This window comes from Budorcas taxicolor, chromosome 5 (genome assembly GCF_023091745.1).
Source record: "Budorcas taxicolor isolate Tak-1 chromosome 5, Takin1.1, whole genome shotgun sequence".
In the NCBI taxonomy this organism is placed as follows: Eukaryota; Metazoa; Chordata; class Mammalia; order Artiodactyla; family Bovidae; genus Budorcas; species Budorcas taxicolor.
The window spans coordinates 102,143,644-102,167,385 of NC_068914.1; the positions used below are offsets into that span (position 1 = coordinate 102,143,644).

General features: G+C 39.3%; 1 protein-coding gene across 1 annotated transcript; it reads right to left on the minus strand.

Moving 5' to 3' along the window:
* Window positions 1-1,206: 1,206 nt before the first annotated feature.
* LOC128048308 (olfactory receptor 2AP1) lies at window positions 1,207-2,151 on the minus strand. The gene has a single exon (XM_052640683.1). It carries the CDS (start codon window positions 2,149-2,151, stop codon window positions 1,207-1,209), a length of 945 nt encoding a protein of 314 aa, XP_052496643.1.
* Between the last annotated feature and the right edge of the window lie 21,591 nt (window positions 2,152-23,742).

The following is a 23,742-nucleotide window of genomic DNA, read 5'->3' on the forward strand; positions in this document are numbered from 1 at the left end:
ATGATCAATAAGAACACCCTAATTGTCACAATGTCATTCTTCATATTAATCGGGTTCTGAAGCATCTCACATTACCAATTATCTATATTTCTTGAAACATTCTCTTCCCATGAAGTCCACAGATATATTGACTTCTTTTTTTTATTTAAAATTTTTATTTTTGGCTGTGCTGGGTCCTTGTTGCTGCTCAGGCTTTTTCTAGTTGCTGAAAGCGGGGGCTACTCTTCATTGTGGTGGTTTCTGTTGCAGAGCACTCTCTGTAAGCAAGTGGGCTCAGTAGTCACGGTACGTTGGTTTATGTGGGATATTCCTGGCCCAGGGGTTGAAACTTTGTTCCCTGCACTGGCAGGTGGATTCTTAACCATTGGATCACCAGGGAACTCCTCTATTGATTTCTTATCATCTTCTCTGCCTCTTCTGCTCACCTTCTTTTATTCATGACACCCTCAATTTTCACATCAATTTCTATTTCAATAGCTATGGATTGCTAAATCCATAAAAAATAGAAATAAAATTGTTAGTCTCTTAGTCATGTACAACTCTTTGCAATCCCATGGACTGTAACCTGCCAGGTTCCTCTGTTCATGGAATTCTTCAGGCAAGAATACTGGAGTGGGTAGCTATTCCCTTCTCCAGGGGATCTTCCTGACCCAAGGAAGATCTTCCTGAACTCCTGTCTCCTACACTGCAGGTGAATTCTTTACCATCTGAGAAAAAATCTTGTCCCAAATCCAAATGACTTGACATTATGAGCACTTAATTTACTTAAAATGGGATTTAACTTAATTCAAAACTAACAAATATTATCTCCTCAACTCTCTCCTTCTCCTTTTTATTTCACTGAAATGAATGACAATGTTTGCTCAGTCTTGTAGGACTGAAATTTGGTATTCTTACCAACAATATTCTTTCTACTCAAGTTTCTTCCTCTTATTTTTACTTGCTTGACCTATTCCTACTTGTTAAGATTGAGTTTAATGGCACTGAGTTTAAATGGCACTCCCTCTGAAAACATTTATTGACTCACTAATTCAGGTGGAACTGCTTTCTCATTGATAAAGCCTAATTATTTCTTTATATGAACACTTACAGGTTATAATTTATTTATTTCCAGTCTTTCTCACTGGCCTGAAGTTTAACTGTATATTGGAAGCCTAGTAATTGGCAGAGAGTTTGGTACATAGTAAGGACTCATCCATAAAGGCTTTAATCCTGATATTCTTTAAGACTCACGAGCTTCCGGACGGTATCTTTGAAGGCTTGTTTTATCTGTTGATTCCTTAGGGTGTAAATGAAGGGATTTAGCAAAGGTGCAGCTGAGGTACTGAGTAGAGCTACTCCTTTGTTGAATGTGTCCACTTCTTTTGCTGTGGGCTTAACATAAATGAAGAAGCAGCTTCCATAAGAGAGAGAAATGACAATCAAGTGGGAAGAACAAGTGGAAAAGGCTTTTGTCCTTTGATGGGCAGAGGGGAGTTTCAGAACAGTCCTGATGATGGACGTGTAGGAGAGAGTGACTAGCACCAGAGTGACCACCAGGGTCACTGATGCCACAAGGAAGACAACCTTCTCTATGAGGTTTGTGTCTGAACATGAGAGTTCCCGAAGGGGCTCATAGTCACAGAAATAATGATTCAGCCTATTGGATTCACAAAAGTCCTGCTGACTCATCAGAGTGATCGGTGGTATAATAACCATTAACCCAGCCAGCCAAGAGCAGAGAACAAGTTGGGTGCAGACTTTGCTTCTCATGATGGTTGTGTAATGCAAGGGTTTGCATATGGCCACATAGCGGTCATAGGACATGGCAGCCAGAAGGTAAAACTCTGTGGCCCCCAGGAATATGGCAAAGAAATATTGAGCAAAGCAGCCAGCAAAGCTGATACTCTTGTTCCCTGTTGTGATGCTGATCAGGACCCTGGGAATGAAGATGCTTGTGAAGGAAATTTCTAAGAAGGAGAAGTTTCGGAGAAAGAAATACATGGGGGTCTGAAGATGAGAGTCCAGCAAGGTGAGGATGAGGATTGTCAGATTTCCAATGATGCTGAGTAAATAGGTGAGGAGCAGAAAGATGAAAACCATCACCTGGAGTTCAGGGACGTCTGTTAGACCCAGCAGGATGAACTCAGTCAACACGGTTTTATTTTTCATTGCTGAAAAAGTTTATCTCAAGGTAGAAAAGTGATAGTAATGAAAGGTGATAGAGGAAGAGGAGCTCTGAAATGGACAGATGGAATCTGAAAAAACAAAAGGAGATGAATTTTTCCTCTGATAATATGACCCAGCCCAGTGGCCCAACTGAATGGTGTTGGGTCCTTGCCAGTCTCTTTTGCCCTGCATAGAAAAGTTGTCATTGTTTTCCCACATGGGACTCTCCCCAGTGCCAATATGAAATAAATATATGCCTCATAGATGATGTTTAAATAGCTTTTGGAATGAGTTATTAAAGGAATGCTTCCAGCAGCTGCCTTCTTCTAGACTAGTTTGTAATTCTCTTTCTTCCATATTCTCTTTTCTTTCTTTCTACTGATTCCATTTATTGCTCTATGTCATTTGTCTAACTTTGCTCAGACCAGCTGTTTTTCTTACTCTCCCCTGCCATTTTTGCTTTTATTTTTCATGTGACTATAGCAGTCTCTCATTTCCCTTCTTGTTCAACTCCTTTTGATTCCCTTGATGTCAAAAAGTACCAGCTCCTCATTTCTTCCCAGTGGACCCTCCATGCGTCTCTCCTTGTCTGTCCATTAGAATTCAAAGTCCTCTGTATTAGGATTATGTCATTCTGTTCCTTGAACCATTCCATTTACCTGTCTGCTGCTGCTGCTGCTAAGTCACTTCAGTTGTGTCCAACTTTGTGCGACCCCACAGATGGCAGCCCACCAGGCTCCCCCGTACCTGGGATTCTCCAGGCAGGAACACTGGAGTGGGTTGTCATTTCCTTCTCCAATGCATGAAACTGAAAAGTGAAAGTGAAGTCGCTCAGTCGTGTCCGACTCAGCGACCCCGCAGACTGCAGCTAACCAGTCTCCTCTGTCCATGAGGTTTTCCAGGCAAGAGTACTGGAGTGGGGTGCCATTGCCTTCTCTGATATACCTGTCTAGGATTCAGTAAATATTCAGTCCAGTCCAGTTCAGTTGCTCAGTCATGTCTTACTCTTTGTGACCACATGAACCGCAGCATGCCAGGCCTCCCTGTCCATCACCAACTCCATGAGTTTACCCAAACTCGTGTCCATTGAGTCAGTGTTAGATTAGAATAAAAATTTGTATTACTTACATAAGCACATTCAGAATATTTAGATCTAGAGTTTTGCTTCCTCATAAGGACAAGGAGATTTTATTATTTTCTAAGGAAAATTTGGGAGCTTAAAAATATTTAAAGTAAGATTTCTAAACAATTCTAGATTGAATTTGCCATGTCTATGAATCCACTAAATCATGTATAAAGCATTTTTGATTTGTGAGTATGGAAATTTTATGGGGAAAGTATATAAAAACTGTGATCCAAGGTTTCCTAGGAGACTTCATGTTTAAGCACTTCGAAAGCATTTCAAATCTCTCCTGATTTGTGAGTTCATGTTATTAAAGAATCACATTATATGAGAGTGTCCTTATTGATTTACAATTTTTTTTCCTATATGTTATTTTATACAGCAGCCATTTTCAAGCATTTTTGGAGTATTCTACATTTTAGTAATTTTCTGGTAAACACATCTATATCTAACATAAATAAAAGTTTTATAGAACACTCCTTCCTTACTGCATGTGATACAACCAAGTATTTTTTATTTTATTTTATTCTATTAATTTTTTTTCAAATACTGATTGCAACCCATTAAATTGATTCCATAAACCACTAGTGGGTTGCAGTTCACAGCAGGCATCAGAGATCAAGTAAAGTTATACAATGCTCTGGATGCCCCTGTCCTCTAGGTTACCAACCTGAACTCTTCAGGGAAAGGTTGAATAGTCACGTCTGTATCACCTTCAGGCTTCCCAGTCACAGAGAAGTGAAGTCAATGTAGTGGTGAACAAAGAATATTCTTCCTCACTTGGCTATCCAAATGGCTTATAGTGGGATTTTAGCCCTAGATATTCTTAGAGGTGCGTGAAAATTGTAAGGCTGTGCCATTACAAAATGATATAAAATGTATTGCATTTTCTACATTATCAGCCACCAAGTCCTATCCTGGATTTCACAGGAATAATAAAAACTTCCGGGGGCTTCTATTAGTAAGAAATAGTCTTTTCCTATCCCTTATCAGGTTAATGGGGACTTGCCCATTTCTGTTTTTCCACTAATTCAGATTGGAGCTGAATCAGAGTTTTTGAATGTCCTCTTAAAAGTGAAGTGGATATAGGAGGTTAAAAGAAGGACTTTGAGGAGCAGAGTAGTCCTGGGTTTTTCTGTCCTAGGAAAAGTGAGGTTGATGATCTCAGAAGACAGACTATAAACTCCACCTTGCAATCCAGGTTATACTTAACCCAAAGTGACACAGGTTATATTTGTTCTATTGAGAGCATGCACTGGGGAATTAATCGAGTGAAGAGGCGTAAGTTGCCCTGGGGATTCTCGTTGGAGCAGGCTAAAGACTGTCCTCTGTCGACAACTCTGGGAACAAATTTTAAACATATGACTGTTGGATGAGGGTCCAGAGAGACTAGCTTGGAGGTGGGGTGGGGGTGGGGGTGCCATAGCATAAGAGCATCAGCTGCAGGGAAGAGGGAGGCTATGGAGTTATGGCATTTGACTTTCCTAGTGGGTGGGCATAGCTGGACTTGGCCATGGACAAACAGCCTAGTTGGAACCATTTGCAGGTCATGAATGTCCTGAAAACTCCCACTTTCTAAGCAACATCAGCCTGGTTGTAATTGGCCTAGTTATAGACATTACTGGGTAAAGACAATAAGCAGTAATTTTTATTTTTTGGAGTGTATGCATAAACCAAATGTAAAACAGATAAAAATGGAGTGCTCAGACTGAGGGAGCGCAAAGCCCACATTGACCTGTGGGTTGCTTCTGAGAACACAGTTGCAAATGTTCAGTTTAAGGAGAGGAACTTGGGAAAATATGTATATTACCTGGGAGGGATAAACCTTTGCCACTCAAAGACACTTTCATTGCAGTTAATTCATCAGATTAATCACCTATTTAATATCAGGGAGGCCTGTTAATAAAACAGGGAGGCCTGGCATGCTGTGATTCATGGGGTTGCAAAGAGTCGGACACGACTGAGAGACTGAACTGAACTGAAGTGAACAAACACCAGAAAAAACAAAGCTAGTCTTGGGAACAAAATGCCAGAATTAGGGACAAGTTACCCATTACACATATGACTTACACATGGCTGCTTGTATTGGGTTGTGTATAATTCTCACAAAAATGTGGGGCCAAGAGAAGGAATGTGGTCTCACCAACTCTAACACAATAATCAACTCGATCTTGATTATTAATAATCAACATAAGAAACTTCATTCTCTGATTCTCACTTTCCTCTACTATAAAATGGGGATCATAAAGCCCATTAAATAGGATGATCATTGTTAAGTATCTGTTACATAGTATTTGTTCAGTCCCTAAGTTGTGTCTGACTCTTTGCAACCCCATGGACTGCAGCCTGCGAAGCTTCCTTGTCCTTCACTATCTCCCAGAGTCTGCTCAAACTCATGTCCATTGAGTCTATGATGCTGTCCAACCACATTACATAGTATGTCTCACATATGGCCTTCCCTAGTAGCTCAGATCGGAGAAGGCAATGGCACTCCGCTCTAGTAGTACTCTTGCCTGGAAAGTCCCATGGGTGGAGGAGCCTGGAAGGCTGCAGTCCATGGGGTCGCTGAGGGTTGGACACGACTGAGCGACTTCACTTTCATTTTTCACTTTCATGCATTGAAGAAGGAAATGGCAACCCACTCCAGTGTTCTTGCCTGGAGAATCCCAGGGACGGGGGAGCCTGGTGGGGTGCCGTCTGTGGGGTCACACAGGGTCGGACATGACTGAAGCGACTTAGCAGCAGCAGCAGCAGCAGCAGCAGCAGCAGCAGTAGCTCAGATAGTAAAGCATCCACCTGCAATGCAAGAGACCTTGGTTCAATCCCTGGGTGGGGAAGATCCCCTGGAGAACGAAATGGCAACCCACTCCAGTATTCTTGCCTAGAGAATCCTGTGGACAGAGGAGCCTGGTGGCGCACAGTTCATGGAGTTGCAAAGAGTCGGAGTGACAAAACACATGCACACAGGTCTCATGAATATTTCTCGTTTTCTTTTCTCTGATGAGGAAATTACTATATAACTCTATTTGGCAACAGTTCAGTTGCTTCTTTCAAATGTGTTTAAAGAGAAGAAATCCAAAGTTATCACTGGAAACTCATTGGACCTGACAGATTTCAACTACTCTTTGATTAGAGGGAATCTCCTAGGGGAGTTTAGAGGAGAATGAATACATGTATATGTATGGCTGAGTCCCTTCTGCTGTTCACCTAAAACTGTTGCCACATTGTTAATTGGCTATACCCCAATACAAAATAAAATGTTAAAAAAAATAAGAAAGGAATCTCTTCCCTAGATACTCATTCTTAGCTAGAGAGCAGAGGGAGAGGAAGTTAAGCTGAGGGCCAGGTTCTAGCTCATCGATGTGTGAGTCTAGGCTGCAGACTGTGCAGGCTTGGGATTTGAGAACAACAATCAGCATAAAGTAAGACAAGGAGAGCAAGAGGTGGAGATCTGCTTGGGAAGTGATCCATGAAGGAAATTATTTGATAAGAATTATTTGGAAAGTCTATACTTCTTTCTTATGTTTAAGACGTACCTAGATTGTGTGATAAAGAAGTGATTGAGGTAAATGTGACTGATGGAAGACAGTTATTTTGGAAATGATAACTCTTTTTTTCAGGAAGCATTTTAATGTCAGAAGTTTCTGTTTGCATGAGAAGCTGTAAGAAGAATCAAAACATTTGGTCATTTCTAACTTGATGTTGGAATATTTTAATTTTTTTAATATAAATTTATTTATTTCAGTTGGAGGTTAATTACTTTACAGATTAGTTTATAGTGTAACTAAGCATTTAAAGCACTTGAACTTAAAGTGATTAGTGCCTTGTATCTTTTTGTTGTTGTTGATTTTTATTTTTTATTTATTTGTTTTTTAAATTTAAATTTATTTATTTTAATTGGAGGCTAATTACTTTAAAATATTGTATTAGTTTTGTCATACATCAACATTAATCAGCCATAGATGTACACGTGTTCCCAATCCTGAACCCCCCTCCCACCTCCCTCCCCATCCCATCCCTCTGAGTCATCCCAGTGCACCAGCCCCAAGCATCCTGTATCCTGCATCGAACCTAGACTGGCAGTTCATTTCTTATATGATATTATACATTTGAATCAGTTCTAATGAGGTGGATGAAACTGGAGCCAATTATACAGAGTGAGGTAAGCCAGAAAGTGCTTTGTATCTTAAAGAACAGATCTCAATAGATAATAAGCTAACCCTTTTATTCATTCAACAAATATTTGTTGAGTACTTACCATGTCAGTTAGTTCAGTTGCTCAGTTGTGTCCGACTTTTTGTGATCCCATGGACTGAAGCACGCCAGGCTTCCCTGTCCATCACCAACTCCCTGAGCTTGCTCAAACTCATGTCCATCAAATCAATGATGCCATCCAACCATTTCATCCTCTGTCGTCCCCTTCTCCTCCTACCTTCAATCTTTCCCAGCATCAGGGTCTTTTCCAATGAGTCAGTTCTTCACATCAGGTGGCCAAAGTATTGGAGCTGCAGCTTCAATACCATGTGAAACTAACATTTTAGGCACTGGATATACAGCTATCATGGAGAAGGAAATCACAACCCACTCCAGTATTCTTGCCTGGGAAATTCTATGGACAGAGGAGCCTAGCAGGTTATAATCCTTGGGATCGCAAAGAGTCAGACATGACTTAGCTATTAAACAACAACAACATGCAGCTATCAACAAAGCCACTGAAGTCCCTGCCTAGATGTAGCATAGGGACAATAAATGAATCCACAGGTAAATATAAAATAAGTGAAAGTGAAAGTCACTCAGTCATGTATGACTCTTTGCAATCCCATGGACTGTAGCCCACCAGGCTCCTCTGTCTGTGGAATTCCCCATGCCAGGACACTGGAGTGGGTAGCCTTTCCCTTCTCCAGTGGATCTTCCGAACCCAGGGATCAAACCCAGGTCTTCTGCATTGCAGGCAGATTCTTTACCATCTGAGCCACCAGGAAGCCCATAAAATAAGTGAGATGGTGATAAATGTAATAATAGATAAAGCAAGGTGGATTGGTGGATTGATTCCTGGTGGATTGATGCTTTTATCATTATGTAATTTCCCTTTAATTCCCATTTGCAATTTTATTTGCTTCTACTTTACCTAATATTAATATAGCCATGTCAGTTTTTTCTTGATTTTTTCATGATATATTTTTCTTTATCCTTTACTTTCAATCTATGCATATTGTTGAGTTTCTAATAACATTATGTATTTGGGTAATTTTTAGGAATAAATCCACCTGCCAATTTCTTCTTTTCAAGTGATGTATTTAAACCATTTATATTTAAGATAATTATGTATTCAGATTTATCTGTCTCTTATTTGTTTCTATTTATTTCCTTTGCTTCTTGTTTGTCTTTTTCTGCACTTATGTAGATTGTTTGAACACATTTTAAGATTCTATTTTGACTAATTCAAGGTTTTTGATCATATCATTTTGTATAATTTTCTCAGTGGTTACTTTGGGTATTACAATACACATATGTTACTTATGACAATCTACTGGTATCAAGAGCTTGCCTGGTGGCTCAAAGGCAAAAGAATCTACCTGCCAGTATCAGGTCTTACATTTAGGTCTTTAATCCATTTTGAGTTTACTTTTGTGCATGGCATTAGGGAGTGTTTCAATATCATTCTTCTACATGTACCTGTCCGGTTTTCCCAGCACCATTTATTGAAGAGACTGTCTTTTCTCCATGGAATTCTTATTTTTATTCTTGAACTGAGTTTGTTACTATTATATTATGCTTTTCTCTACACAGAAGTTATCCTCATTGGTGCTTAGCTTGGGATTTTTTTTGGCAGAGTAAGTTATATTTTAAATTCACTTGAGTGAATTCACTAGTGCATTGAGTCAGGGCCTCTAAGGACTTTTTATTTAGTTGTTTTATGCACTCCTGTTGCTGATGAAGGAAATAAAAGAGTCACCTGTTTGTCCAGTGAAAATCAGAGTACCAATTTTTGCAGAACAAGAGAGGCTTCTTAACTCCTCCTTGCTCTTTGAACTTTAGCATCCTTTCAGCTAACTATAATGCACAGAAATATATCCAAGTTTTAAAATAGGATGGTATTTCTTTATAATTTTAGAAAGATGTGTATATATAGTGAGGATAGGTTCTGGGGGTAAGGGACTAGGAATGCATTTAGATGACCCTGCTAGTATGTTTTTGTTAAACCATGAAGTTCACAAATATCATTTGTCATTTGTGGTATAGTTTTCTGGTGAAACAATGAAGAATATCAAAGTTAAGTACTGGGATGTTTTCAAGCCAGGCATGTTTCCATGGGTAATTTATAGAGAAGATGCTTGTGATTATTTATATAGAAAAAAAAAAGTAATTACTAGTTTCAGTATTTGTTTCTGATTCATTATTAAGAGAACTAGTTATTTCCGGGATTATCTATAGAATTCATGACCTTTTCCCAGTTGAAAATGTGGGCAGGATTCATTTATGGTTCATTGAGTTGGTGCTGTCCCATGTGCAATGATTTGATTGACACATGGGGAAAACTTCCTACTTTCTTTCTCTCTACCTCTCCTTCTCTTTCTTTGTCTGACTCTCTCCCATTTATCTATATGTTTAAATGTGTCTGTCTATATGTTTAAATCATTTATCTCAATTACCACTGGTAAACACTCCATTAAAAAAAATATCTTCCCTCTTCCAGTGCCTCTATCATCTATTTTCACTATTTGCTTCATAAATCCAGGTTAATGTTCTTTTTTCCTGTTATGATACCTGGCAATGCCTGCCAGCAAATCTGTATTTGGTGAGAGTTGATACTATTCACCTCACAAAGACTAAAAAGAGCTTCATTTTCTCAGACTCAGGGAGCATACACTTCAAACATAGTTGAGGGTTTTATTGAAAAGAGAGTGAACGATGTTTAGAAAAGAAATTAATTTGTCTCATGAGTAGTTCCCTTTTTTTTTTTTACAATTCCCCAATGTGAAAAAATTTGAAAACCTAAAACAGTACAGTGCAACAAAAATTTATGTGAGCCACATTTATAATTTAAAAATTTCTGGTTGTCAATTCGTTTCATATATGATATTATACATGTTTCAATGCCATTCTCCCAAATCATCCCACCCTCTCCCTCTCCCACAGAGTCCAAAAGACTATGCATCTGTGTTCTATACATCTGTGTCTCTTTTGCTGTCTCGCATACAGGGTTATTGTTACCATCTTTCTAAATTCCATATATATGCGTTAGTATACTGTATTGGTGTTTTGACGTTGATGTATGGCAAAATCAATACAATATTGTAAAGTAATTAACCTCCAATAAAAATAAATAAAAATTTTTTTAAATAAATAAATTTATATTAAAAAAATAAAAATGGTTGTACCATTAAGAATATAAAAACAAACAGGTGAGCTTAATTTTTTTAATGTATTTTATTTAACTCCATATATCAAAAATATTAGCATTTAAACATGCATTCAGTATAAAATAGAAGTAGTATATTTTACCTATTGTGTTCCTAAGTCTTGAAATCTGATGTGCATTTTACAGCTATGGCACAACTCAGTTTGGACTAACCACATCTCAGGTGGTCAATGGCCATACATGGCTGGTAGCTACTCTATTGAGTAGTGGAGGCCTGGAACATTAAATGAAGATACATAGCTGAATAGACCAATATAACTAACTAGGTTATTTCAAGAACAACTATTTAGTATGGCTATTTCTCAGACCCTGAGTGGTCATGTAATACTTGGGCATTGGTCTTAATATTACATTGAAAGAAAAGCTGAGTAAAAATAGAAATGATATTAATAAAAAGAAAGTAAATTATCTGCTTGGCAGATATGATATTTTATTTTTAAATATGTAGATTTACATGTTTCTTAAAGTCAAAACTATATAAAGTGTATACTGATGGAAGTGGCACTCCTTAATAATACTTTTACTCTTTTTTAAAAATAGGAGAATACCAGAAAATGTTTTTATGCTCATGAAATAAATCTAGAAAAGTGGAAGGAACTGATGATGCAGAGAGGGTGTGTGTGTGTGAGAGAGCGAGAGATGCTTCTTGTAGAGCAATGTGCCTTCTTGAGATGAGAGAGATTCAGAAATAAAAAAAAGTCAAATATATGTATAATATTAATTATATGAAAATTACAATTATAATTATAATATTATAAAATTATAATATTAATTATATTAAACTATTAATTATACAAGTATATATATTATGTGAAAAAAGTTAAATTAATAGTCAGTCAGTCATGTCTGACTCTTTGTGACCCCGTGGACTGTAGCTTGCCAGACTCCTCTGTCCATGGGATTCCCCAGGTGAGGATACTGGAGTAGGTTTTCACTTCCTTCTCCAGGGAGTCTTCAAACCCAGGGATTGAACTAGGATTCTCCACATTGCAGACAAATTCTTTACCCTCTGAACCACCAGGGAAGCCCAATTATGTGCTAAGTGCGATTGTTGCATAGTTTATCTCATTTAACCTTACAGCAGGGATTCCCTCATAACTCAGTTGGTAAAGAATCTGCCTGCCATGCAGGAGATTGGAGTTTGATTCCTGGGTTGGGAAGATTACCTGGAGAAGAAAATGGCAATCCACTCCAGTATTCTTGCCTGGGAAATCCCATGGACAGAGGAGACTGCCCATGGTGTTGCAAGAGTTGGGCATGACTTAGCGACTAAAGACAACCTTACAGTATCCCTATGATGTCATTTCTGTTGACTCTACTTTAGAAATTAGTTGAGTTAATTAATTAATTTTTGTTGCACCGTCTTCGTTTGCATTCGATCTTTCTCTAGTTGCAGTGAGGGCTACTCTTAGTTGTGGTGTGTGGGCTTCTAGTTGTCATGGCTACTTCTGTTGTGGAGCAGAGGCTCTAGAGCACATGGGGTCAGTAATTGTGCGGCAGGAGCTTAGTTGCCTGGTGGCAAGTGGATCTTCCCAGACCATAGATGGAACCCTGTCCCCTGCATTGCCAGGCAGATTCTTAACCACAGGGCCACAAGGGAGGTGTTACTTTACACATCAGGAAACAGGGAGTACAGAGAAATTAAATGACTTGCCCAAGGTCACTCAAATAGTAGATGAGAGAGCTATGACTTGATCTCAGACAAGCTGTTCCAAGGTCCATACGCTTATACCCTGGGCATTACTAAAACATGTATCACATTCTGTTGCCATGAATGTGGGAAAACAAAGTGTGTGTTCATATCCTTCAGTTATTTAAACTTTTACCCCATGTTTTTCCAGTTATATTAAAATAATCATATATTAAAGGCTTCTCTCCTGAGAACAGAAATGGAAAATAAGGGAAGAATAGAGGAAGTCAGGAGAAATGAATGACAATTTTCTGGTAGAAATCTAACTTGATCTCTAAAGTGTAAATGCTTAGTTCACTGGAGGAGGGATGTGGAGAGATTATGCACCTATGGCATTATCACCATCCTTCATGTATTTGCATTTTATCATAGACCACAACTTTAAGCACAGGAATTTTAGAATTTAACTTTTCAGTACAGGTGTTTTGGAATAAGAATCTATGATGCATCAATAAATTCTCCTTATTCCAAAACACCTGTACTGAAAAATTAAATTCTAAAATTCCTGTGCTTAAAGTTGTGGACCATGACGCATCAAGGAGAAAGCAATGGCAACCCACTCCAGTCCTCTTGCCTGGAAAACCCCATGGATGGAGGAGCCTGGTAGGCTGTAGTCTGTGGGGTCACTAAGAGTTGGACATGACTGAGCAACTTCACTTTCACTTTTCACTTTCACTTTCCACTTTCATGCGTTGGAGAAGGAAATGGCAACCCACTCCAGTGTTCTTGCCTGGAGAATCCCAGGGTAGAGGGAGCTTGGTGGGCTGCTGTCTCTGGGGTCGCACAGAGTCGGACATGACTGAAGTGACTTAGCGGCAGCAGCAGCAGCATGATGCATCAAAGTATAGCTCAAAAGTGGCCAACTCCCGATCCAATAGGAGTAATCCCAACTAAAGAATAGACTTGAAAAAAAGTGAATTTAAAACAGTTACAAGACCTTCTAGAACTAACACTAAAAAAAGTTGTCCTTTTCATCATAGGGGACTGGAATGCAAAAGTAGGAAGCCAAGAGAAACCTTGAGTAACAGGCAAGTTTGGCTTTAGAGTACAAAATGAAGCAGGACAGAAAAGGTATGGATCTAACAGAAGCAGAAGATATTAAGAAGAGGAGGCAAGAATACATAGAAGATCTTAATACAAAAAAGATCTTCATGACCCCGATAACCATGATGGTGTGATCACTCACCTAGAGCCAGACATCTTGGAGTGTAAAGTCAAGTGGGCCTTAGGAAGCATCACCACGAACAAAGCTAGTGGAGGTGATAGAATTTCAGTTGAGCTATTTCAGATCCTAAAAGATGATGCTGTTAAAGTGCTGCACTCAATATGCTAGCAAAATTGGAAGACTCAGCAGTGGCCACAGGACTGGAAAATGTCACTTTTCATTCCAATCCCAAAGAAAGGCAATGCCAAAGACTGTTCAAACTACTGCACAATGTACTCATCTGACATGCTAGCAAAATAGTGCTCAAAATTCTCCAAGCAAGGTTCAACAGTACATGAACTGAGAATTTCCAAATGTTCAAGGTGGAACCAGAGATCAAATTGCCAACATGCATTAGATTATAGAAAAAGCAATAGAATTCCAGAAAAACATCTACAGCTTTATTGACTACGTTAAAGCCTTTGTGTGGATCACAACAAACTGGAAAGTTCTTCAAGAGATGGGAATACCAGGCTGCCTCATATGCCTCTTGAGAAATCTGTATGCAGGTCAAGAAGCAACAGTTAGATCTGTACTGGAACAGCAGACTGGTTCAAAATTGGGAAAGAATATGTCAAGGCTGTATATTGTTACTTTGCTTATTTAACTTATATCAGTATTCAAAAAACTAATATCATGGTATCTGGTCCCATCACTTTATGGCAAATAGATGGGGAAAAAGTGGAAATGGTGACACACTTAATCTTCTTGGGCTCTAAAATCACTGTAGACAGTGACTGCAGACATGAAATTTAAGGACACTTGCTCCTTGGAATTATGACAAACCTAAACAGTGTATTAAAAAGCAGAGACATCACTTTGCTGACAAAGATCTGTCTATTCAAATTAAGGTTTTTCCAGTAGTCATGTATAGATGTGAGAGTTGGACCAAAAAGAAGGCTGAGCACAGAAGAATTGATGCTTTTGAACTGTGGTGCTGAAGAAGACTCTTGAGAGTCCCTTGGACTGCAAGGAGACCAAACTAGTCACTCCTAAAGGAAATCAACCCTGAATATTCATTGAAAGGACTGATGCTGAAGCTGAAACTCCAATACTTTGGTCACCTGATGCAAAGAGCTGATTCATTTGAAAAGACCCTGATGCTGGGAGAGATTGAAGGCAGGAGGAGAAGGGGATGACAGAGGATGAGATGGTTGGATGGCATCACTGACTCAATGGACATGAGTTTGAGCAAACTCCAGGAGAGATGAAGGATAGGAAAGCCTGGTGTGCTGCAGTTCATGGGGTTGCAAAGAGTTGGACACGACTGAGCAACTGAAAAAAAGCAGCAACAAAACCGTCTTGGTTCCTCTTCCGGTGATATACATGACAATGTGACATATATCTTTGAGTTGTTCTGCAGCAACTAAGCCCCTCCTCTCATCCCTCTCAGGGGGGATCATGTCTACTTGCTGAGCACAAGTGTGAGGAGGACCCCAGACTGGCTGGAACTAGGAGTTTGAGGATCAAGATTCTGAAACATTAGCATGTTACCTCACCAAAAATAGTCAGAAGAAAGTCCATGAACTTCAGCCCTCACCCCTATGTGGCCTTTAAAAGCCTTTCACTGAAGTCATTCTTGCCTTGAGAACCCCATGAATAGCATGAAAAGGCAAAATGATAGGATACTGAAAGAGGAACTCCCCAGGTCGGTAGGTGCCCAAATTGCTCCTGGAGATCAGTGGAGAAATAACTCCAGAAAGAATGAAGGGATGGAGCCAAAGCAAAAACAATACCCAGTTGTGGATGTGACTGGTGATAGAAGCAAGGTCCAATGCTGTAAAGAGCAATATTGCATAGGAACCTGGAATGTTAGGTCCATGAATCAAGGCAAACTGGAAGTAGTCAAACAGGAGATGGCAAGAGTGAACGTCGACATTCTAGGAATCAGCCAACTAAAATGGACTGGAATGGGTGAATTTAAGTCAGATGACCATTATATCTACTACTGTGGGCAGGAATCCCTTAGAAGAAATGGAGTAGCCATCATGGTCAACAAAAGAGTCCAAAATGCAGTACTTGGATGCAATCTCAAAAACAACAGAATGATCTCTGTTCGTTTCCAAGGCAAACCATTCAATATCACAGTAATCCAAGTCTATGCCCCAACCAGTAATGCTGAAGAAGCTGAAGTTGAACAGTTCTATGAAGACCTACAAGACCTTTTAGAACTAAAACCCAAAGAAGATGTCTTTTTCATTATAGGGGACTGGAATGCAAAAGTAGGAAGTCAAGAAACACTTGGGGTAACAGGCAAATTTGGCCTTGGAATGCTGAATGAAGCAGGACAAAGGCTAATAGAGTTTTGCCAAGAGAACGCATTGGTCATAGCAAACACCCTCTTCCAACAACACAAGAGAAGATTGTACACATGGCCATCACCAGATGGTCAACACTGAAATCAGATTGATTATATTCTTTGCAGCCAAAGATGGAAAAGCTCTATATAGTCAGCAAAATCAAGACTGGGAGCTGACTGTGGCTCAGATCATGAACTCCTTATTACCAAATTCAGACTTAAATTGAAGAAAGTAGGGAAAACCACTAGACCATTCAGGTATGACCTAAATCAAATCCCTTATGATTATACAGTGGAAGTGAGAAATAGATTTAAGGGACTAGACCTGATAGATAGAGTGCCTGATGAACTGTGGACGGAGGTTCGTGACATTGTACAGGAGACAGGGATCAAGACCATCCCCATGGAAAAGAAATGCAAAAAAGAAAAATGGCTGTCTGGGGAGGCCTTACAAATAGCTGTGAAAAGAAGAGAAGCGAAAAGCAAAGGAGAAAAGGAAAGACATATGCATCTGAATGTAGAATTCCAAAGAATAGCAAGGAGAGATAAGAAAGTCTTCCTCAGCGATCAATGCAAAGAAATAGAGGAAAACAACAGAATGGGAAAGACTAGAGATCTCTTCAAGAAAATTAGAGATACCAAGGGAACATTTCATGCAAAGACGGGCTCGATAAAGAATAGAAATGGTCTGGACCTAACAGAAGCAGAAGATATTAAGATGAGGTGGCAAGATTTAAGATTTCTTTAAATCAGAACCTACAGCAAATATTGACTAAGGTCCGTGTAGTCAAGGCTATGGTTTTTCCTGTGGTCATGTATGGATGTGAGAGTTGGACTGTGAAGAAGACAGAGCACTGAAGAATTGATGCTTTTGAACTGTGGTGTTGGAGAAGACTCTTGAGAGTCCCTTGGACTGCAAGGAGATCCAACCAGTCCATTCTGAAGGAGATCAGCCCTGGGATTTCTTTGGAAGGAATGATGCTACAGCTGAAACTCCAGTACGTTGGCCACCTCATGTGAAGAGTTGACTCATTGGAAAAGATTCTGATGCTGGGAGGGATTGGGGGCAGGAGGAGAAGGGGATGAGAGAGGATGAGATGGCTGGATGGCATCACGGACTCGATGGATGTGAGTCTGAGTGAACTCTGGGAGTTGGTGATGGACAGGGAGGCCTGGCGAGCTGTGATTCATGGGGTCGCAAAGAGTCGGACACGACTGAGCGACTGAACTGAACTGAACTGAACAGCAAATATCATAGTGAAGTATAAAATTGTAGTTTACATCTCTTTTTAACTAAATAGGAAGAAATATGTTTATCATTACTATTAACAAATAATAAAGAATAGATTCTGATTTATACACAGTATCTTAGTTTCTATGTTTGGACCGAATTTGTTATTATTGCATCTTATTCTCTCGAAGGACATTAATCCCATTGGTGCTGGATTGAGATTCTTTTGACAAAATGAATTGTATTAGCTATATTAGAGACTTTTGAATCAGGTCTTTCAAGGACCTTCACCTCCACCCCTTTTTTCCCCTGGGAATCTGTTGCAGATGGAGGTTATAAAGGAGGTCTTTAATGTAAAAATCTGTTTGCTTGAAAGCATCTCAATTTTTCTTTGTTTTGAATTTTTTTATCTTTCCTTCAGTTCCTCAGTGTGCAGAGAAATGTTTCTTAATTTAAAAATAAGATAGTCTATGTTGTATTTTAGAAGCTAATGTATATTAGCAATGAGTGTGTATGTGTTTCTAACAGCAAGGGGCTAGTAATCCATTTAGATACTCCTACTGGAATGTATTTTTTCAAATGGAGGTTCACTTCTGTCGTTAGAGGTACAGCTTCCAGACAAAACAATGAAGAATGTCAAAGGTAAGAACTGAGTATTTTACTAGTTGAGCAACTTTCCATTTGTAACTGACAGAGAAGATATTTATGTTTTACTTATATAAACATTTTACTCTGTATGTTTTACTGTAGAAAAGGAAATAAAATTTATACTAGCTTCAAAATTTGTCTTTGATATTTCACTAAGAAAACCACTAATTTCTCAGATTATTTTTCGAGTGATGAATTTTCATTAGCTTGAAAATATGGGTAGTTTTCACTTATGCATCATTAACTTGGCAGAGTCCCAGGTACAGGGACTAATATCTTATTTAGGGCTTCTTCTCATTTTTTGGTTGGGTAATATTTTTTGGATATTGACCTCCCATGAACTGGTTATATATTTTGGAGATTAATCTCTTGCCAGTTGCTTCATTTTCAAATATTTTCTCCCATTTTGAGATTGTCTTTTCATCTAGTTTATGGATTCTCTTGCTGTGCAAAAATTTTAAAGTATTATTAGGTCTTATTTGTTCACTTTTGTTTTTATTTTCATTACTCTAGAAGGTGGACCAAAAAAGGTCTTGCTGCACTTTATGTCACAGAGAGTTCTGCCTATGCTTTCCTCTAACAGTTGTGTAGTATCCAGCCTCGTGACTGATTCCTTTGATAAAAGTCTATTTGATGGTACAGTATGGTGGAGGCAAGACTGATGCAGAAAGACTAATGAAATGGAGAGTCACTATTTGATGGGTATGGTTTCAGATATGCAAAAAGAATATAATCTAGAGATCTGTGTGCAATATAGTGCCTATAATGAGCAAGAAAGTGAAAGTGAAAGTGTTCATCGAATAGTCGTGTCTGATTCTTTGCAACCCCATGGGCTGTGGCTTGGCAGGCTCCTCTGTCCATGGGATTTTCCATGGCAAGAATACTGGAGTGGGTAACCATTCCCTTCTTCAGGAGATCTTCCAATGTAGGGATAGAAGCCAAGTCTCTCACACTGCAGGCAGATTCTTCACTGTATGAGCCACCAGGGAAGCCCTAATACCCCATGTTGGGAAAGTGTGTTAGTTGCTCAGTTGTGTCAGACTCTTTGTGACCCCATGGACTATAGCTTACCAGACTCCTCTGTCCACGGAATTCTCCAGGCAAGAATGCTGGAGTGGGTTGCCATTCTCTTCTCTGGGGATCTTCCCTACCCAAGGATCAAACCCAGATCTCTTGCATTGCAGGTGGATGCTTTACTATCTGAGACACTTAGAGACATGGTACACTTAAAAGTTTAAGAGAGCAAATCTCATGTTAAGTGTACCTTGTTGCTGTTGTTCAGTAGCTCAGTTGTATCTGACTCTTTGCGACCCCATGGACTGCAACATGCCAGGTTTCCCTGTCCTTCACCATCTCCTGAAGCTTGCTCAAACTCGTGTCCATTGAGTTCGTGATGCCATCCAACCATCTCATTTTCTGTCGTCCCCTTCTCCTCCTGCCTTCAATCTGTCCCAGCATCAGGGTCTTTTCTAATGAGTCAGCTCTTTACATCAGGTGGCCAAAGTATTGGAGCTTCAGGTTCAGCATCAGTCCTTCTGATGAATTTTTCTGCTGTACCCCTAGACAGAGTAGTCATGTGTGGATGTGAGAGTTGAACCATAAAGAAAGCAGAGGGCTGAAGAATTGATGCTTTTGAACTGTGGTGTTGGAGAAGACCCTTGAGAGTCCCTTGGACAGCAAGGAGATCAAACTAGTCAATCCTAAAGGAAATCAGTCCTGAATATTCATTGGAAGGACTGATGTTGAAGCTGAAGCTCCAATACTTCAGCCACCTGATGCAAAGAACTGACTCATTGGAAAAGACCTTGATGCTGGGAAAGGTTGAAGGCAAGAGAAGGGGATGACAGAGGACGAGATGGTTTGATGGCATCACCAACTGGACATGAATTTCAGCACGCTCCAACAGTGGTGATAGAGAGGGATGCCCGGTGTGCTACAGCCCATGGGGTCGCAAAGAATTGGACACATCTGAGCGACTGAACTAAAATGATCCTTAGCAATTCATTGTGTATGTCCAAAGAATTGAGATATTTACTTGGAAAACTACAGTATTGTTCAGTAAATTTAACACTGATAAAATAATTTTATCTAATTCATTATCCACATTTCCATTTGTCACTGACACAGTAACGTAATTTTCTCCTTCCTTTTACCAAGTATCCAAATTGGATAAAATATTGCATTTATTTGTCATGATTCATTATTCTCTTTTATTTGGAACATCATATATGTATATATATATTTTAAGATAGGCATTTTTGCAGAATTCAGTCTCTCTTCATCTTCTTTTTCCAATAGAACTTCCTCAGTTTGATTTTCTCTGATGGTCCATCATAGTTAAGCTCAGGTTATTTATACTCGGCCAGAGTATGAAACAGATGATATTATATTATTCTCACAGAGACAAGTCTGATCACTAGGTCTGATCATAATTCCATTTTTCCATTATATAATCATTCCAGTTTCCTTGGCTAATAAATGTCTTTGAGAATATACCTTAAGACCATGCAAGTATTCTGCTTCTCAACAAAAAACACCCCTTGATTTTGCATTCTTGGTGTTCTTTGTTTGCCTGTTCCATCTTTCAGTTTAGTTCAGTTCAGCCACTCATTCATGTCCGACTCTGCGACCCCATGAATTGCAGCACGCCAGGCCTCCCTGTCCATCACCAACACCCGGAGTTCACTCAGACTCACGTCCATCGAGTTGGTGATGCCATCCAGCCATCTCATCCTCTGTCATCCCCTTCTCCTCCTGCCCCCAATCCCTCCCAGCATCAGAGTCTTTTCCAATGAGTCAGCTCTTTGCATGAGGTGGCCAACGTACTGGAGTTTCAGCTTCAGCATCAGTCCTTCCAATGAACACTCAGGACTGGTCTCCTTTAGGACGGACCGATTGGATCTCCTTGTAGTCCAAGGGACTCACAAGAGTCTTCTCCAACACCACAGTTCAAAAGCATCAATTCTTCGGTGCTCAGCTTTCTTCACAGTCCAACTCTCATATCCATACATGACTACTGGAAAAACCATAGCCTTGACTAGACAGACCTTTGTTGGCAAGGTAATGTCTCTGCTTTTGAATATACTATCTAGGTTGGTCATAACTTTCCTTCCAAGGAGTAAACGTCTTTTAATTTCATGGCTGCAATCACCATTGGCAGTGATTTTGGAGCCCAGAAAAATAAAGTCTGACACTGTTTCCATTGTTTTCCCATCTATTTCCCATGAAATGATGGGACCGGATGCCATGATCTTAGTTTTCTGAATGTTGAACTTAAGCCAACCTTTTCACTCTCCTCTTTCACTTTCATCAAGAGGCTTCTTAGTTCCTCTTCACTGTCTGCCATAAGGGTGGTGTCATCTGCATATCTGAGGTTATTGATATTTCTCCCAGCAATCTTGATTCCAGCTTGTGTTTCTTCCAGTCCAGCGTTTCTCATGATGTACTCTGCATAGAAGTTAAATAAGCAGGGTGACAATATACAGCCTTGATGTACTCCTTTTCCTATTTGGAACCAGTCTGTTGTTCCATGTCCAGTTCTAACTGTTGCTTCCTGATCTGCATACAGATTTCTCAAGAGGCAAGTCAGGTGGTCTGGTATTCCCATCTCTTTAAGAATTTTCCACAGTTGATTGTGATCCACACAGTCAAAGGCTTTGACATAGTCAATAAAGCATAAATAGATGTTTTTCTGGAACTCTCTTGCTTTTTTGATGATCCAGCAGATGTTGTCAATTTGATCCTTGGTTCCTCTGCCTTTTCTAAAACCAGCTTGAACATCTGGAAGTTCACCGTTCACGTATTGCTGAAGCCTGGCTTGGAGAATTTTGAGCATTACTTTACTAGCGTGTGAGATGGGTGCAATCGTGCGGTAGTTTGAGCATTCTTTGGCATTGCCTTTCTGAATGAAAACTGACCTTTTCCAGTCCTGTGGCCACTGCTGAGTTTTCCAAATGTGCTGGCATATCGAGTGCAGCACTTTGGCAGCATCATCTTTCAGGATTTGAAATAGCTCAACTGGAATTCCATCACCTCCACTAGCTTTGTTTGTAGTGATGCTTTCATCTTTATTGATTGCAAAAGACTGATATCCAATGCCAGCCCTCTTTCTCATCTACCAGCTTGTTCTTGGCATTCTACTATAAGCAAGAGCTTTTCCTTTTCATTGACTTTTACTTGATCCATTGATTGTTTATTTGTATAGACTCATGCATTCCAAGTTTTCAGTGGGTTATAATTCATTGTTGTATTTAATAATCATGATGCTCAAAAGGGCTCCCATTTTGTCAATTAGACATCTTTAAGCTGACTTCTGTAGGCCTTGAGACAAGCTCCCATTTATTATCTAAGGATTTCCTTATCTTCTGGCATAACAAGATGTTACATGTTCACTTTTTACCTCTTCCACTTAGCCCTAGTTGCCAGATTTTTAGGGAGTCCTGATTCATTTTAATGAGACACGAATATGGACTGTAGGTGAGCTCAGTGAACTGTGGTATCTTTCTTCTCAGCCATTTTAGTTGTCTGAAGAAATATATGGAAGAATATACACATACACTATACTACAGTATAAAAATATCCCCAGATATAAGCATACAAGAGCCTCTTGATGAAAATGCAAGAGGAGAGTGAAAAAGCTGACTTAAAACTTAACATTCAAAAAACTAAGATCATGGCATCCAGTCCCATCACTTCATGGCAAATAGATGGGGAAACAATGGAAACAGTGACAGACTTTATTTTCTTGGGCTCTAAAATCATTGTAGATGGTGACTGCAGCCATGAAATTAAGACATACTTGCTCCTTGGAAGAAAAGTTATGACCAACTTAGATAGCATATTAAAAAGCAGAAACACTACTTTGCTGAGAAAGGTCCGTCTAGTCAAAGCTATGGTTTTTCCAGTAGTCGTGTATGGATATGAGAGTTGGACCATGAAGAGAGCTGAGCACCGAAGAACTGATGTTTTTGAACTGTGGTGTTGAAGAAGACTCTTGAGAGTCCCTTGGATGGCAAGGAGATCAAATCAGTCAATCCTAAAGGAAATCAGTCCTGAATATTCATTGGAAGGACTGATGTTGAAGCTGAAACTCCGACACTTTGGCCACCTGAAGAGAAGAACTGACTCATTAGAAAAGACCCTGGTGCTGGGAAAGAGCAAAGGCAGGAGGAGAAGGGGATTAGGTCTTCTTTTCTCTTTGTCATTGTATGGTTATATGTCTTTTGAGGTAAAAAGGGGTTGATTTTTTTTCAAATTGCTTTCAGTTTTAAGTCCTCCCACTCATCTTTCTTGATATAAATTGCTTTTATTTTTGGATATTCAGATTAATGTGTTTCTAAATGTCAAAACTATATGAAAGCTATAGGAAACATTAAAATTAAAACATTAAAATGATAGAAATGTTACTCCTCAATGGGAAACATTTAAAATATGTGGAATACCAGAGAGAGTTTGTATGCTGATGAAATTAATCTAAAGATGAGGAAGAAAATAATGAGAGAGGGAGAGATGCTACCTAAGAAACTAAATGTGTGTTAAAAAAACTTTTTTTGAGATTATGAGAGATTGGCATCAGAAAATAACATTTATACAGAGATTATTATCTCTTAGTTACTATTATAAGGATGTTTTATGGTATAGCTTATTTAACTCTCAGAATAACACTATGATGTAGTATTATCATTAAAGCCATCTTATTAAGGAAGAAAGTGGGAGCACAGATCAGTTCAATGACCTTCCCAAGGTTTCTCATGCAGTAGAGGACAGAAATATGATTGAACCTACACAAAATGCTGTCGGGAGCCGTGTTAGGCATTACTGACAAAATGGAGGCACGGTCCCAGGCCCCCTCCCCTCATTCTGCAGGCACAGACCCAGGATGAAGGAGTTAGGCCTTGTACTTCTGACTTGTTTTTCCTCTCCTCAGCTGAGTTGACTGAATAGGAATATTAAGGTGTTTATTGTTCTTGAGAGGAG

Coding starts and splice junctions, on each gene's coding strand:
- LOC128048308 (XM_052640683.1), bottom strand. CDS start 2,151: ATGAAAAATAAAACCGTGTTGACTGAGTTCATCCTGCTGGGTCTAACA.